Source organism: Calonectris borealis, chromosome 13 (genome assembly GCF_964195595.1).
Source record: "Calonectris borealis chromosome 13, bCalBor7.hap1.2, whole genome shotgun sequence".
In the NCBI taxonomy this organism is placed as follows: Eukaryota; Metazoa; Chordata; class Aves; order Procellariiformes; family Procellariidae; genus Calonectris; species Calonectris borealis.
The window spans coordinates 23,014,095-23,031,586 of record NC_134324.1 but is presented as its reverse complement, the minus strand read 5'-3'; the positions used below and the strand labels follow the sequence as shown (position 1 = coordinate 23,031,586).

Below are 17,492 nucleotides of genomic sequence, written 5' to 3'. Positions count from 1 at the left end.
CAGCACTCATCAGCAGAATTTTGCTGGATTTTTAAAGCATCCTTTTTAAAAACTTTGTTGAACAGCGTGGCTAGTGATCTGCCCCATAAAGCAGGTTTCTCCCCTAAGGAGGGGAAGGAAAAAGCAGCTGACCTTTTCAGGGAAGCTGGGAGAAAAACAAGAGGAAAAAAAGTGAAGCCTCACTTGAGACTGAAGTTCTCAAATCTTAGGTATGGAGTGAATGGGAGTCGAAAATCAGGAGACTAGCATTATTAGGTAAAAAAAGAATGCGTGGTACAGTGCACAAATTCCCACCCTGCTCACAAACACAGATAGATCTCGGGGCTTCAGAGAGCACTGCTTATTCATTGCTCAGAAACAACCTGCTTTCAATCTGACTCCCTTTCAAAAAGTGAGAGAAAAGTTCTTCCTTCAGGTTCTTCCTTCAGGAAGATGATCATCCTGAGGAATAGCCTTGGGAAGACCCAAGGAACTGCATAAGTTTCAGCTTACATTGCTTACCGTCTATTCCAGAGGCATTTCCTAACAATAAAGCCTGAATCTTTGTGACAGCAGACATAGACAGAAGACAGTTCTTCCAAGAAGAAATCTCAGTGTATCTGGGAGGCCTTAGCCTCCACAACATGTTGCAGTGTCCTATTCTGAGACTCCTACGCCAAAGGACGAGTGAGGAAGACTAGTAAGGGCATAGTTACCTACTATCACACCATTTTGTTATTTACCATTTTGTCTTGGACAGCCCATCAGAAAACAAACTGTGGAGAAACAATCAAGATGTACCCAAAACAATTCTAGGACGTCCTGGGAAAGACCTTCAGCTTATATAAATCAGGCAGGCTCAAATGACTTGATTAGTAGTTAGTTCCAAGCATTTTATTAACGATATGGAGCCAAATTCTACTTTGACTTGCACTGCATTCAGGTCAATCTGATCTCGTTGCCATAAATCAGAGGGAAATCTGGCTTACAGATTCTTTAGTTACAGTATGTATAAAATGTACCACAGCTTTTTTTTAACAATATTTGCTTACTCTGGAGTAAATCTGTTCTTCCAATTTCCCTTGGATTAAAGCACTTTCCATTAGAATCTTCTTTTGTCTGAGAAAGGTAACCTTGGCTAGCTCTGCTTCCTTCTTCTGACAGTCAGGGCACACTGAAGATTCGTGGATTTGAGCTTCTGTCACCTGAAAGATGAGACTTTGATGCAATAAGCAATGTCTGTCCTAGCCAGATGGCCACTCCATTAAGAACAATCAATAAAAATACAGATATAGATACTGTCTAAAGACAAAAATTTGCTTTTCTAGGCAGTTGTAAATTATTTCATAATCTTTGTCACAGTATCATCTTGATGAGCCTGTCTGAATGTTTTCAGACTAAATATATTTGCTTTTCCCCAGGTATTACCCCTTCCAGCACTGATAACTTAGTTTCATTAAAATTATCCACTTGTATATCAGGACCATAGCACTGATCTGTAATATACCATTTCTTCTTGTAATAGGCAAAGTCTCCCTGATGCTTGATGTTGCATGGACATTATTGACTTCCTCCACAGAAACTATAACAGTCCAAAAAAAAAAAAAGTCATGTGATTGCCAAACAACACATCGGTGACCAGCCAAAACCAACTGTGAGGATACAGTTATACTAGCAAAAAATTTGTTTTAATTAGTATAACTCATTTGACTCTGGGTGGATGCTCAGTACAAATGACAATTTTGCCAGTGTAAATCTATACATATTTTGCTAGTGTTAAATATGTTTAGAGCACCACCAGCCGTTACTCTTGCTTAATGAGTACCTGATGTTCCAGGAAGCCAGTCTGTGCATGCTAACCAGTCTTCCACAATAGCAAATACACGAATTCCTGAAGGCTCGATTAAGTTAACATGTTTTACTCCACGTTTCAAACACTTGATCATCACAACTCAGTAACAGCAATTGTTAATCAGCAATAATTCCAGCATATATAACTGCTTGTCTGTAATGAGGCTATAGGAACAGCAATGTTCCTATGCCGACAGTACACGTAAGGCCTTAAATACCAACCGTAGAGGTTATGATTATCTTTACAAATTTTAGGAGGTTATGATTATCTTTACAAATTCTAAGAAGTAAATAAACTCTGAAGTAATTAGCTCAAATACCTATATGCAGCTCTGAGTCAGAATACAAACAAAATTCTACAGTTTTGTTTGAAAGATAAACAGTACTACTTATTAATTCCTATGTTAGCTTATCCACCATGAAATCTTAAGTGTATTCAATAGCATTACACAAATCCCAGTATTTGTGCATTTATGAAATATCAGTAATTTCATCTAATTTAATTTACACAGATTCCATCTGGTTACATAAATGCAGTAAGTTGCTACAAAAGCACTGGAATCAATCCTAGAAAGTCATGTCTCAAGCCTCTCTGTCGTCGTCTTTGATTTCTTCTCCTCTGCATAAAAATGTTATTATGTGGAGGTAAAGACAGCAGCAAATAGACATAGCAGTCAAGGTTACTTTTCTTAGAAACCGTAAGACAAAAAGAGGCAGTAAAAATTCTACAAAATTTGGATGGTAGGTTGGTTAACATTAATACAATGAAAGAATGCAGATTGCTGAAATCTCAAAACAATTTAAACAAACAGGAAGCCTGAAATAATCATCACACCAGAACTGACTTTAAAAGTATTACTCCCTGCTCACCTGGCACAGGCTTTGCAGAGGAATATGTTATCACTTTTACTGAGATATATGGCAATAAATTAAAGTCAGCAAACGTGACAGAGATAAAACAAAATAAATGACTGTAATTACTATTCAAAGCTCATTTTTTGTTTTATCAGAAATACTTTCCCAGATGTAGACATTCTGTACCAATTTAAAACAAAGTATAGACATTTGCCAAGGCCCAGATTTACGGGTAAAGGCATCTGTACGCAATGGCCACTACTTAAAGCCACATAACCACACATTCAAATCCATCTGCAAGCACAAAGCAAGAATGCAAGTGTCATTGGCCAAAAAAAATACCAGTCTCAAGACTCTTAGATGCAGAGCTGAAGGGAGGAACTGTTGTCACAATGCCTATGCTATGGCGGGAAAAAACCACTGGGCTGGTGAAAAAGAAAAGCACTTTGAATTGTGTAAAGATGATACAGATGCTCCTTACTAAAGGAACTGATTCTATTGGACATGCTTTAATTCTTAATACTACCTAATGTCTAAGAAAGCTGGGAGCAGGGGGGAGGTTTTGCCTTCGGAATACTTTTAATACTGGAGTCACAAAGACTCCACAAGCAAATAATATGCAGAATACTTCTATAAATAACAGGTGCAAACGTGACCAGAAAACAAGGTCTTTTTCTTCAGCTGATCCAGGGCTTATTGTGGACTGCAATAACTGACCATCCCAGCCTCGCCCAGTCACAAGAATAATTACTTTATCACCAGACAATATTTTACAATGATTTGATTATTTACTAGCCACAGTTCTGCAGTAGTGTCTAGCAAAAAGATGAGAAAGGTAAATCTTGAGATATCAAGCAAAAATCTCTTTCAGAGGCCTAAGTGTGGCATCAGTAAGGTCTGCCTGATTTGATCCTTACATAATGGCTTTTTTTTCCAGTGGTTCTTCCAAAAGCATAGGCAAAAATCTAAATTTTTTTCTTCCTTGCAGTACCTGTTTAACAGTCTCTCTGACATTTTTCAGGCGGATTCTGTTCATTAGCTGATCAGGAACAATGCAGTTCAAGTCACTTGTCTCCGGTTTCTTTGCTGTGAATCCATGCTGCAGCTTTCTTGACTTGCCACCATTTGCCTGCTTAGAGATCAGCTGCTGACACATCTTGCTTATCTTAATGCTGCAAAAAGACCGGAGAGCATCCGGTTCTCCATCTAATAATTCAGTAATTTCTGTCAGGCATAAATCAACAAAACAAAAGTGTCAATTACTGTATCAGGGAAAGAGAAGAATTACTGGTCTTCTAACTGTGCGACCTCATATTATCTATTTAATAAAAAACTAAACCCAATGTCAAGCCTAGAGGCAATGACTGTAATAACAGCAGTAGAATTTAAATAAAAATCTGGATGATAACTGTAGGAACTTGCACACTAAATGTCTCTGTGAATAGCCTCCAAAGAGGAGAGAGGATAAAAACCCTAAAGAAGTAGACTACTTAATGATACAGCACAAATATATTAGTAAAGCAAGTACTTAAATACTATGACATTAAATAAACTGAGTTTCAATGACTGCCTAATACAGATTTAGCTTCTTCCTACCTGAAACTGCAACTTGCTAAAACAAAATGAATTAACATTTAACGAGAGCTACTCATCTAGTAACTCTAAGGAGCGATTCATAAGACACGGAAAAGTTAGAGGCAGTATCTATTGAAGTAACTCTGGAAAACAGCTCAAATATATTCTACAACCTATAGTTAGGCATCTTTTTTTTTTCTGAGGAAATGCAATTATATTAGAAAATACTTTCCTCCAAAGCTTCAGTGATCGTTTCCTAAATTCTTTATATGACCTTGTTTAAACAGTATCTTTCACTCTTTCATCATCTCTTATCCTTCCCAGTGGCATGCAATAATAAATAAAAACTGAGAGATTATACTTCAGATGGGCAGGTACGGATGGATTTACAACTTCATTCAATGCTTAGTGGGAGATTTTCCACAGGCTTAAACACAGCCAATCAATACAGGCTAGGTAACATGAGTAATTGTGTTACAATTTCAGTATTTCACGAGCATCAGCATATAATGATGCTGTGCAGTACTACATGGCCTTAAGAGATACCACTGTTTTCAACTATTTAAACAGGCGAGAGTACCTCTCTACCTTTATTACACAGATTTCACTTTTATGCAACTACTGAAGCCCAACTAAACACTTTAATGTGTGTAATTAAAGGAGAAATGAGGAGAAGACAAAACATTACAGTAAGCATTACTAGAAGTCTTGTGAATATAGCATATAGCCTTTGCATATAGCTAATGCTAACACAGCGTTCCCTTCTCAGGACTCCACTCTGACAGCCAAAAAAAGTCAGACAACTAATAATGACTACTCAGGTAACATATGGTCAGTTTGGTTTAACTCAAAGTATTCAGAAACAAATTATACTGCCCATTTAGCTGGAAAGTATGATTATACCATTTAAACAATCCCTCCATATTGTTCATTTCACTCATTTTCAGTGACTAAATTCAGTTTTACTTTTTCTAGACAGACACTGTATATTTCAGGGTGCTTCTCTGAAAACCAGTGCATTGGCATTCCAGTCCTGTGGGGTACCTTGGCATAACTACAATACAAATCCTTAAAACACTGAACAATATGAATGTAAAACTTCGCCTAAATATGCTGCAATGAATTTAGTCTCAAGTACACAAGATACTGAGCTTCCTTGCAAAATTCCACAGCTGTATCTCTTCAGAAATGCAGTCGATTCTTATAAAGAATAAGTGGATCTATAGTTAAGACTAAGCAAAGCAGGAATCAGTGAGCTTTGCTTTATGCACAACAAGGAAAAGATGTGATTTAAGTGCAACTACCACAGTTCAGAATCAATCATCATAAAGCAATTTATTCCTCCTTAGAAGATGATGTATCAAGTTGACTAAAGACAAAGACATAGTGATACTTTATAGACAGATGAGTAAGAATTAACAATACTTTAAAATGCAATTTAACAAAAGATTTTTCTTAGGTCAGATCATAAACATTTGAGTAGAAACCACCATTTCAGTCATCAGGTCACTTTCCTTACAACTGCGATGTAGAATTTCTGTAAAACACTAAATCATGTGTCACTACTGGGTTTAATTGCACTAATAAAATAGTGGCATATTCATTTATGCTGCACCTAGAATGAATAAAAAGATGAAAAAGTTGTTATTGTGGGGAAAAAAACCCTAGAACAAAGCATTTACACATACTAAGTTGAGTACTCGAATGCATAAGTAAAACACATGGAGTCTGCTGAACATTTTGTGACAATTTAATACCAGCCTAATTAATTCATTTAAGTTTCTCCTGACATATAGAAGTGCATTTTAATTAAGAATTGGTTTCTAATAGTGCATGAATTGTGTGCTGCCATACACCCATCCATTTGCTCATTTGCACCTACAGACATTAGAAGAAACACTAGCAAAGGGAACAGAAATTTTTAAACCTGACTGCACAACCAATTTCAAAAAGTTACTTGTTTAATATTAATTCATGTTTAACAGTAAATAAGCTCAGAAAGAATAAAAATTATCAGGATCAAGGACTATAATTATACTGGAACAAGAACAAAAAATGATGAGAAAAGTCAGCACACAGTTAAATTCTGAAAAGTTAGTCTTTTAACTGCACAATGATTATTTACACTTTCAGATTTTCTTCTAAGTATACGAGGTTCACCTGTCCTTCAGCTGAAAGAAAAGATATGCATACCAGAGGACCTATGCACTTGCTTTGGCGGTTAGTTTTATTTCTTGTGTCTTTCACGTATTCCCTCCTTCCCATCTTTGAACTAGACATGCTCGAATGCTCAATCTCCATTTGTGGTGGCAGATTTAAATGTCACTGCGTGTCTGTCTACAGAGAATCCCTGCCAGTGCCAATTACCGTTCCAGAAGTACATTTTGCTGATGCTTGGTTGCCCCGAATCCTGCATTCCCACACCTCTTCATTGGAGAGGAATAAGGGAGGAACAGGTGACAAGAAGAGCAAAACCAGACACCAGAACAGACATCAAGACAGAGCTGTATCCTGTACATGTCAGATGTACCATACAGCAGTAAGGTCACAAAGCACAAAATATTTAGAAAGTAAAGCACAACAAACCGGACCAAGAAGCTGCTCTGATTACAGAAGCACTCAGTGTGTACCAACAGAGGTAAGCTAACCTCCATGTCTACATTCTAAACCCTGCTGTGTGGTTTATAACTAAGTGACCTACATAGATCTTACTTTCTGTATGCCACTACATCTTTAAGTATGCCATTTTAAATCTATGAGTGGAGGGAGAAAAATAAAGAAAATCTTTATCCAGTTTCCTTTTCCTTTCATGTCCAACTTCGATTTAATAGGAAAATAGGCAGGCATTTTGTTGTTATAATGCTCTCCTAATACTCTATTTTAAGAAGAAAAAATGTAAAATGGTTAAAGGAGAGAGAGAGAATTGTGAAAGGCAATAACTGATAACTACTCTTCAGAAAGATTTTAACTCTGCATCTCAAGATAAAATTTTCATAATTATCTAAATTGCATTTGTACAATTGAGTGCAGCAGTTCAGATTAACATGCTGACAGCCTGATCAGCAAACAAAGTGTTTGAAAGATTTGTGCAGATAACACAGAACTGATATAAACAGTCTGAAATATCAGGCTATTTATTACAAATATGAGTTTAAAGCAAGTAAAGTTCCTCCAGCACCGTGAAGGATACCCACAGTTTCCACCAACATTAGTGAGATGAGACAACAGTAAGAACCTTGCAGAATCCATGTCCTTCGGAAGAAACTCATTCTTTCCCAGTTCCATAAAGGCGTTAATGAACTCGATGAACTTTCTTTACAAGCAGGGGTTTCCATTCAGATGTTGCTGGTTGGAATTTCCCCATCTAGCCTACGTTAATACTATTTTACTACAGAATCAGAAGAGAAGTCTGGAATCTCAGGGCCTAACTAGGTCTGCAGGAATCCCACAACCTGTGCATGTTATCAAGCAGTAAGCTTCGGTGCTGAAAAACTCAGGAATAGGCAAGAGAGCCAGTATAGACTATTGGATACCTGCTCCCTTCTCCAAACAGAGCAGTAGGATGTTTTCTCAATTCTTATAAACAGACTACTACTACTTTTAATAAATACTTTTGTCACAAATGAGTGGTTTACAACTTTTAATAAACTACTACTACTACTATTTGGTAAGTTAATAATTAAATGCTTGGACATATGAAAATTTGTTCACAAGGTGAATATAAACTAGATCTAGTCATAAATACTCTGGACAAGCTGGAAGAAATCTGATGCAGAAAAACAAACACTTACACTTCCCTCAGTACACACATGTCTATGCACACATGCCAGCGCCTTTCACCTTAACAACACGAACCACAAGTATTTATTTGCCTCTATCTACACTGGCCTTTTTTACTTTTAGATTTCCCACCATTGACACCACTAACATAACAACAATAATGGTTAAATTGGTAATATTGACTGAACTGTGTTTCAGCCACAAAACTGTCTGATGCTGCTCAAACATTTCTATGCCTCTAAATAACATACATTAACAACTAAAGCGCTCTCACTTTTGCCAGCAATAGTGCAGTGGTAACACTATAGAAAAATAAATGAGCAAAACGTGTAATGTAGACACGTTACAAACAAAGGTGAGAGCAAACTTCTGAATATAGTACAAGTCAGAGCATTAAAAAGCCCCACTTGAACTTTCAGATACATCTAAGTTGAAGAACTGCAGTTTCCTGTAGTATATTTTAAAGATGACTAATGGTCTTTGGAATAATCTATATGGAATTGGGGACTTAGAGTCATTTTGTGATGCATTTGTCTAATAACAGCTAGTTGCTACAACACTGGGGTAGAGGGCCAGAGAAGAAAACGACAGAAAGACAACTATGACAAGAATTTCTCACTTCTCTTGAGGCCAGCATCTAGGTTTTTCTTCTTTCAGTCCAGAAAGAAAACTATGAAAAATAAGAGTCACATTCCAGAGCATTCCCATGTGCAAACCAGGATTCCACGCCCCCCGCCTCCCCCCATTTAACCCTATCAGTAGTAAGATAATAAAAAGAATTTTTGTTTTATTACCTGAAGACAAATTCAAAAGTACCATGCATGCTCAGTGCATGCATCATTCATTTTGCTGAATTTACTGAGGGGATTAACTGTGCAGCAATCTAGTTCTAGGTGAGCTCATCTTCTATTATATTTTAAAAAAAACCTCCAAGTTGATAAAAGAGGCTTGGGGGCTACCAAGTTCTGAATTAATAAGTCAAAGAGAAGCAGGCATTTATAGATGTCGGTATAGAAAGGTCGCTGTGCTTATTTTGTTTATATGTTAATATTTCGCAATAAAAAATGTAGTACACGGCTAGGTATGATTGATGCTGATGAATTTGGGGATAACTTGTCAATCACGTGACAGTGTACTGTGTTTGCATGAAAGAAGCATAAGCATGAACCTTATTTTGTGCTCCTCATATTGATAGTGGTTGGAAGCACTGTAACAACATACCTGAAAAGGGCTTAGCTGCTAAGGTGACAAGCGATAGGACAGGCAGACAGAAGACAACGCATCACTTCATACATCAGCGCAAGCTAATGAAACAGAACTTGCTACTCAACACTGAGTGACCACTCTGACTCTCCTTGCCCATCAAAGTCCATAAACCAAAGGCAGAATGTTCGCTTGTGCAGAACTACAAAAATCTGGAATTGATTAAGAGGATAAAAGTGTAACTTCCAGGGGAAAGCTCTGTAGAGATGGAAAACTTCCTCAACCTTAAACTGTTATTTATCATTCATTCAATGAATCCAAACTCATCAGGCCCTTTTCAATTTCTCTATGAATCAAATGGTCACAAGATTCTGATGTATTTTAGGAAGACTATCTCAGAGGAGCTCGCCAGGAGAAGCCTTTCTACTACAGATGAGATAATTTACATTAACTGACTTCTCACTTGACTACATGGTAGTCTTGGAAAACCAGTAATAGAAGGATAAATGCTGAAGATGAGTCAGGAACTCATAACATTGACTCACCACTGTTGTGAATGAGCTATACAATTAAGAATAGCCTAAAAATGATCTTAGGTCATGTTTTCCCAGGATATATGGATGGTTTGAGGATGCTTGTATGCAAATGCAATGCCATGGAGTACCCAGGCAGGAGGATCTCCCTGGTTAATCAGTCTTACAGGTGACTTGCAAACCTTCTAAGTTTGTTCACTTTTCACGTGCATACAGACTGAGAAAGACTCCCCTTCTGCTTCAATTATTTTTTGCTCAACTAAAGCTTTCTTGCTCTTTTTTTTAATTAAAAATAGTATCTCTGACCCACTTTTTAGAAAGACTTGAGCAGGACTTGCATCCCACCATCTGCTTTCACAGTTGCTTGCATAACCAGTACATGCAAACAGCACCCTTCCTTCCCCCCTTCCCCTCTCCTCCTCCATACACTACATCATTGTTTTGGTTAAAGCTGCTCCATTGTTCTTGCCAAAACTGGTGCCCTGCTGCCTCCCTCAGCTTGGGAAAGGAACTAAAACATGGCAAACAAGTAATTCCGTAATTAACACAACTGATTAACAGGGAGAAAAACATTTCACACCATAAATTCTGAAGTGATGTTTACTTTGGAGGGAAAAAACTCACACTCCTAGTACCTGTTCAGCTGGAGAGAAAAAGAGGAAAAACTAAACAGTCCAGTACAATTTTGAGGATTACAGTTAAATTTAAAATGTGGATACATTTTTTAATGTATTTATCCAGATCTTGTGATAATGCATCACTAGGATAACGCCACTATGTTAGCAGCATCAAAGCCATGTGTGTTATGAGAGAGAAACTGCTTTCTGAAAAAGCATAAAAGAGAAACCTCATATTTAATTACCTGGCTAATTAAGTCAGGCTAATTACCTGGCTTAACTTTAATGGCCTGTATATAAAATTTAAGTCTACTTAAAAGTTTACATCCCCTTTCAGAAAAAACAAGAATTATAACCTGTACTAAAGTTACTGAACTCACCAGCATGAGTTTTGATGACAGGTTTGTCTTGCTTAATGCCAGCTTCTTTATTTTTTAGATCAATCCATTTTCTCATGACATCTCTTTCTATAGCTGCAGAATCCGCTACTTCAGACTGCTCATCTACAATGAAAAAAGGTAGCTTTGAACATACATTGTAAGGAAAGCAGGACTGCAGAAAAGCAAAGTGGGAGGCAAATAACCCTCAGCTTGAATGTGAGTTTTCCCTCTGGAGAGAAGAGAAATGCCAAGCCACAGGACTACACAGATGATATCTGTGATTTCAGGGTGAAATGCTGAGCAAGCTTCTGTCCCACAAAGTATCTCATATTGCTCATTTCTAATCACCCCACTGAAAGACAATATAGGATATACTGAGACTACTGCTTAGAGCTTGTTGACACATGCAATTTTATCTCTAATGCTAACTTAACCTCAATCTACCTCCTCCCTCATTCAGCCCCATTGCTTATTTTCAGCCCTTTTCACTTCTTCATTTGTGGCAGCACAAGTACTCTTGGGAGCTTAGGTGAACTGTCTCAAGGTATTGATCCAAGTGAAAAATAACATGGGGCAGGGGAAATAAAAAAATCTGTATCAGCTCCCTGTTCCCCAGCACAACTCCAGTTCTGCAGAAACTGAGGAAACAGCAAAGATGTGAAAGCTAATAGCTGGGAAAAGACAAAAGACTTAAGAGGTCTGAAAAGTCACTGGCACTGACGGCAAGATGCATGCGGCGTGGTCCCAGTTCAAAACACTGAGCACACTCAGGAAGCACCTGACTTCTCTACCCTGTTTCCAGGGTACTAATAACAAATTCAGTGGGCTTATACAAAGAAATAATGTGTCCCTATGGGGACACCAGCATGACAGGTTTTCTATAGTTGTTATTATTTATATATGCTGTTCTTGGTAAGATATATATCACAGAAAGCAATCAATTTCCCAAAATATTTTTCTAATAATTATTCCTAGTTTCTCATTTAACTGGTAGTATTCAGAAGACTCCATAATTTTATGAAACATTAACCTTGTAAAGATAAAGAGTGGTAACACTTATTAAACAAAACTCTATGCACACAGCAAGGATTCCTCCTAGCATGTACTCCTTGATGCCAGAAATAAGGATTTAAACGGTTAGACATGGAATACTTTAAAAAAACTTGTAACAGCTCCAGATAAAAAAGGTTTATTAAAACCTATTATTTGTAAAAACCAAAAATTTTAAGCAAAACTGTTAGACATTGTTCAATTATATAAATGTACCATGAACAAGACACCAAAGCAATGATCATCTCTTTATTCAGATTTCTAAAGCACTGATATCTAATGCTATATTCTGTGCTACAATAAATAGGGTTTACATTCATGTATATATATACCTGACAACAAATTTTGCCCTGCATTGTTGGGATTTCATGCCTAAACAGTATTTAAAAAGGATGCCTAACGATAATGGTGCTGGTTATTACTGTAGAGTGAAAAAAAAAAACCAACCCTCACTAAAATGTTGGATAGATGAGGAACAGGAGGAACATCTCTATGGACTTGTCTATAGTGGGAAAAGAAACAGCTTGCCAATTTTAAAATATAGACGAGGTTAATTATATGTTGGTATATGCCAGCTGATCAAGTTGAACTGAGTAGAATCAGATTGCAAGAGTAACAGTTAATAGACATTAAAATATATCTTAATTCTATACTACTTTAAAAAATATATTAAAAGTGTTGTAGCTAATCTTTAAAGCTATAATGTTTCTACGCGCTGACAAGCTCCCAAACTAAAAAGAGATTTTAAAAAAATATTCATCTCTTCAAGTACTCACAATACTTACCAGACAAAACTTGGAGAAAAGGAGAATGTAAAAGAATGACAGAGAACCCCACAGAGACAGAAGAAAACCTAACAAGACATTAAGGCAGTTAACTTACGTCCTGCTGCCTGCTTCTTTATCACTCATCTAATGCAGCTTTACGGTCCTATCTAGCCCTCTTAAGTATTTCAAGTCCTGGAACTTTCCCTACGCCCTTGGAAAGACTGTTTTACATCCCAGCTACTCTTCATACATGGTAACCCAGTCAAGATATCTTGCAGAATTTTTTTTTAACATGCCAACAGAATTTCAGTGGTTTCCATGGCCAACTCATACCCTTCTGCATGTAGCTGTCAGCAAATCCTGAGGGTGCAGAACACAGATCCAGTCAGCATGCTGAGATTCTGTTGCTTAGCACAGTAAGAACACCGTATGCAATTTTTACATTTTTATTTTTGCTGATTCAAGTCTCCACTGCACTGATTTAAAGCTGTGAAAGACAGGTCTCAAGCACGGTAAGCTCTGCATACCTGCATGATTTTGGCCTGCCAACCGTGACATGCTTTCCAACATATCTGACACAGTAGAACACACTAAATCCTCTGTGGAACAGTACGATTCGGATGGCTCGCTCTCTCACTGCCAGCTGGCTTCTTCCTCCTCACCGAAGGGCTCAAAGGTATCTCCTGAATAGTCCAAACCAGAGCTACTGTAACTCTGGCTCAATTCCACTCCGCCACTTTTCATAGTTACCAGAGCTATCTGCTGAGGTAGTCGCGATGGTGCAGCATTGCAAATAAAAACAAAAGCATATAACAGGTTCAATTATACAGGAAGAATGACTGGATTACTTATAGCAATGGGGGACATTTGGAGAAATATTACAGCTCAGCTCACACCCAATTTAGGTATCACAATGGGTAGATGAAATACCTACTTAATCAGTGCGCTGGATCAAGGCAACACCCTTCAAAGCACTACTGCTGATCAAAGTAAGATCTGCTGGGTAAGCACACAATAACAATTATCACTGAACATTAGCAATTAATTCTGAGCAGCATTCCTTTCAAATTTGCAGTGAATTACAGTAACACTTGGATAAAATCATTCATGAAAACAAAAAAAATAATTTAACAAATAGTATATTTTTGCCTGCAGATTATTAAGCCTCTCACCACTCAAAATGCAAAACCTCCTTGTTCTGCTTAGATTTTGTCTAGAAAATTAAAAAGAAAACATAACAAGCATCAGCCAGCTGATGCTCTTAAATGAGGAGCCACGCTCCCAATGTGAAAAAGAGAAATAAAGTTCTTCAGATTCAAGCTCCATGAACAAAATAGACCTCAGATAGTTACCTATCACGTAACAGATTTATTTTAAAGTTTTGTTCTTACTTATTTTACCATTTTTATTAGAATGATGCAATACCCCTCCTTCCTTTGAATTTAAGGACTTATAATAACTTTGTCCTGAATAATTTTGCTCCAATTTCTTCCCTACTCTCATAAAGTAAGGAGAGTAAACGTATGGGCAACATCCCTCTGGAAAGATGCTTGCAGCAGTCACAGTCATGGCTCCTTCATCAGAAAGATGGGAACCCCAACGTGGTAACAGCAGGTAGACAAAGGCACTTTCTGTCATGTCTGATATTCAGGTATGCCACTGTACTCGGTGTTTGTTACTGGGGTTTAGGCAACGTTGTTTTAAAGGTGCCGACTTTGGCCACTTCCCTATTGACTATGCTATATGCCTGTTTTACGTGCCACATTACTGCCAAAGTCTTTCTGTGCGCTGCATAAAGACCCTGTGCCCCTAAAACAAATTCAGGACTTCTTCCCAAGGCTAGACTTCCAAAACTAATCTGTAGTGCTAAATTTCTAGGTCCAAAGGTTTTCTTTTTGTTTTAAAATGGTCCCAAAGATTAAAGAATTGTTCTGATCTAAACTTTAAATATTAATAAACACTAAGTAATTCTTTTGTTCATTACACCACCACTGATTCAGGCTGGAGATTGGTTATTAAGATCAGGTCTGCTGGAGAAAAACAATAGGAAATGCAAACAGAGAGTCAGTTAGTTCTCCAGCCCACAATTGACCTAAGAAATTGCAGCTGCACAAGCAGCACGTGGATGGTTAAGGAATGAGAAGGTGGAATTTCAGCACATAACATGACTGGCTGAACTAGAAATGCTTCATAGTATCAGATATGACTGATATTAGCTAATTTTCACAGTGAAAAATAGGTATTTGTTACAAATAACTTAGAAGCCATAAGTATACTTATAAATAGCAAATAAAACATGCTTACAGACAACTTTAAAGTTGCATCTGCTATCACACAGCTTTTATTCCTCACAAGGCTGAGGCAATATCTATCTTAAGATTGGCAGAAAGCAAGCTTAGTGCTTCAGCAAGGGTTCTGAAAAAGAGAAGCCACAGAACAGTTTGAATTGCTTTTCTAAGAATCATTTTGTCTTACAGACATGGTGACAAAACCTTCACTCACCACTGAGAAGAGGCTGCTGTGATATAATGTCACTGAAAATGGGAAGCACGTTAGAAGAAAACCTGAGGGAAAGAAGCTCCATCCTCTCAGTAGGCAGAAATATGATTGCAACACACCACACTCAAACCTACATTTCCACCAAGTAACAGCCAATTAAAAAACTGTTGTGCATGCACTTTCTAGTTAAAACCCCAAAGCAACAGAGGGGGGGTGTTCTTTTCTTTGTGGTTTGTTGGTGTTTGTTTTTTTTTTTTGATTTCACAATCCTGCCTTTCCAGGCTGAAAACATGAATTTTTAAAAACTATTTAACATCTACTTTAACCGACGAATTCCCTTTCAGAAAACCCTAACGTGAACCAGGTGCTTAGGCTACTTTTGCTACACGGCTGGCACCCACAGCAGGCCTCCCTGCGACCTCAGCAGCTCGATCCCGGGACGAGCCCCCCCGGCACACGAACTCGCTCGGCCGTGACCGAGAGCCTGGCTCGCAAGGCAGGCCCCTTGTCACACAGGAGGGACCCAGATCCCTGCCTGGCCTCCTCCGGCTCCCTGCTCGCCCTGGAGTCCCGCTGACACCCGGCACCCTCCGCTCCAGGCGTCCTTCCCGTCTCAGAAGGCGCCCGCCTCTCCTCACACCGCCGCCAGAGACGGGGCTCCTTACCCCGGCGTTGCCCGGGGACCGGCCCCGCTGGCCAGCAGAGGCCGCGCAGACCACCCTCACAGGGCGGGCGCGGCGCCTCAGGCGCCTAACGCCCGCCGCGACTCACCCCTGCCCCGCGGCGGGGCGGCTCCGGCCGAGGGGAGCGGGGCGGAAAGCCGGGGCCCTCCCGCCGCGCTGCGCCTGAGGCGCGGCGGGGCGGGGCGGGGCGGGCAGGCCGGTTCCCTTCGCGCGCGGGTCCGCCCCCTCCCGCCCCGACTGCCCGCGGGGGAGGCGCTGAGGGGCGGCGGGCTGAGGGGCGGCGGGGGCCTGGCCTGGCGGCGGCACTCCCGGCGCTGGGCCTGCCGCCATCTCCTCGTGTCCTCCCTGCCCCTGAGGGAGCCGGGGTAGAGAAAACCTCTCGTTAAAGTAGTTACTGCTTTATATCGTTGTTCTTTTTATATTGAAAGCGCGGCCTCGGAGGTGCCGGCTGGGCATAGCCGAGCGAGCTGCAGCCAGGACAGGTCCGGTGCTGGTGTGGTGGGTAACGGCAAGGCCGGGCCTTGGGGTGCCAGGGACTGGGTGGGCAGCCCGGTGCCGACCTGTTTCTGCTAGTTGTAGTGTAGGTACAGCCTTGGGTGCCACCCTGTCGTGGGAACGAGGTGCAAGAAGTTCGTATTTCAGGCGATGAAATCTTGCCTGTAGCTTGAGGTCCAATTTCAATAGGTACGTCGTGATAAAAGCTAGGATCTTGCTTTAATATTGCTATTTCAGGTTAGCTAATGCCACTTTTTTTCTTTCAGGGAAGTCATTCTTTTTATCAAGAAAAGCTTATTCTTCAGTTCTGGGATGCATAGCGTGTTGTCTGTCACATGTAAGTCACTGAGGTGTTTTACCCTCCTAAGCACCTCGTGCTGTATTTGGCCTGACTTGCCAAGGTCTTGGCTCGGCTGAGATCTTTAGGACAGGGATCGTGTCTTCTCTCATGTTTAAGCGCAGCACATGATGTTAGCAGCTCAAGTGATCTTGTTTCTCTTGAAAGAGAGAACTCTGTGTGCTGCAGCTATACCTATAATATAAAAGTTTGGCCAGCATAATGATATAGGTCCACAGTGTTGCAGAAGAGTACATCAATGCATTGATGCAGTGGAGTATAAAGCAAAGTGGAATAAACAGATCTGCCTACATATTGCTCAAATGTTCTAAGATTCAGTCGTTCACTGCTTTCTGCAGAGAGTGGACTGCTTGGTGCTGGCCCTTTTCATTGTCATCTAGCTTGCTACAAGAAATTAAAATAATTTACACGTGACAAACATTTCTTTTACATTTTCCATCCGTACAAATTATAGTAGTGATCAGAGAGGTGTGCAACTGCCAATGGAAGGGGCAATTATCCATACTGCAGGAAGTAAGAGTCAGCTGAATACCAATGAGACTTAGGCTGTCAACTCTACAGAGGGAGGAAAATGTAATTCAGAAAGTATTTGCCATTTAGATCAGGAAAATCTGCATTGTGTACTAAACCTCTCCAACCCAAAGATTCACCTTTCATTGATTGCTCTATGTTGTATTTTCCTTCTCAGGAAAGTAATGTTGCAAACAAGCTAGCAAGCACCCAAGCTGATTAAGATCAGTATCTGGAAGAATCTAAGAGGTAGGCTGACAGTTTTCATGCTCTGGGTTATAAATTATGATGAAATAGGGTTGGGAGAAACATTACCTTTTCTTTAAAATTCTAATCAGGGTACACAGAGAGTAACAC

At 39.4% G+C, this 17,492-nt stretch overlaps 1 protein-coding gene across 6 annotated transcripts in view; it reads right to left on the bottom strand.

Moving 5' to 3' along the window:
* Positions 1 to 15,946, bottom strand: part of C13H8orf48 (chromosome 13 C8orf48 homolog) — a 40,323-nt gene extending 24,377 nt beyond the window's left edge. The window contains exons 1-8 of one of the 6 annotated variants that reach the window (XM_075162536.1): positions 15,755 to 15,837; positions 15,093 to 15,154; positions 14,895 to 15,005; positions 13,525 to 13,586; positions 13,118 to 13,352; positions 10,774 to 10,896; positions 3,677 to 3,909; positions 1,032 to 1,184 (exon numbers count right to left, since the gene is read on the bottom strand). In XM_075162536.1, the coding sequence (XP_075018637.1) occupies positions 1,032 to 1,184; positions 3,677 to 3,909; positions 10,774 to 10,896; positions 13,118 to 13,160 (552 nt within the window). In that variant the 5' untranslated portion in view covers positions 13,161 to 13,352; positions 13,525 to 13,586; positions 14,895 to 15,005; positions 15,093 to 15,154; positions 15,755 to 15,837. Of the gene's footprint in view, positions 1 to 1,031; positions 1,185 to 3,676; positions 3,910 to 10,773; positions 10,897 to 13,117; positions 13,353 to 13,524; positions 13,590 to 14,894; positions 15,006 to 15,092; positions 15,155 to 15,754 lie in introns of all 6 variants that reach the window. The other 5 variants (XM_075162540.1, XM_075162538.1, XM_075162537.1 and 2 more) reach the window with 5 other exon arrangements.
* Positions 15,947 to 17,492: the final 1,546 nt, after the last annotated feature.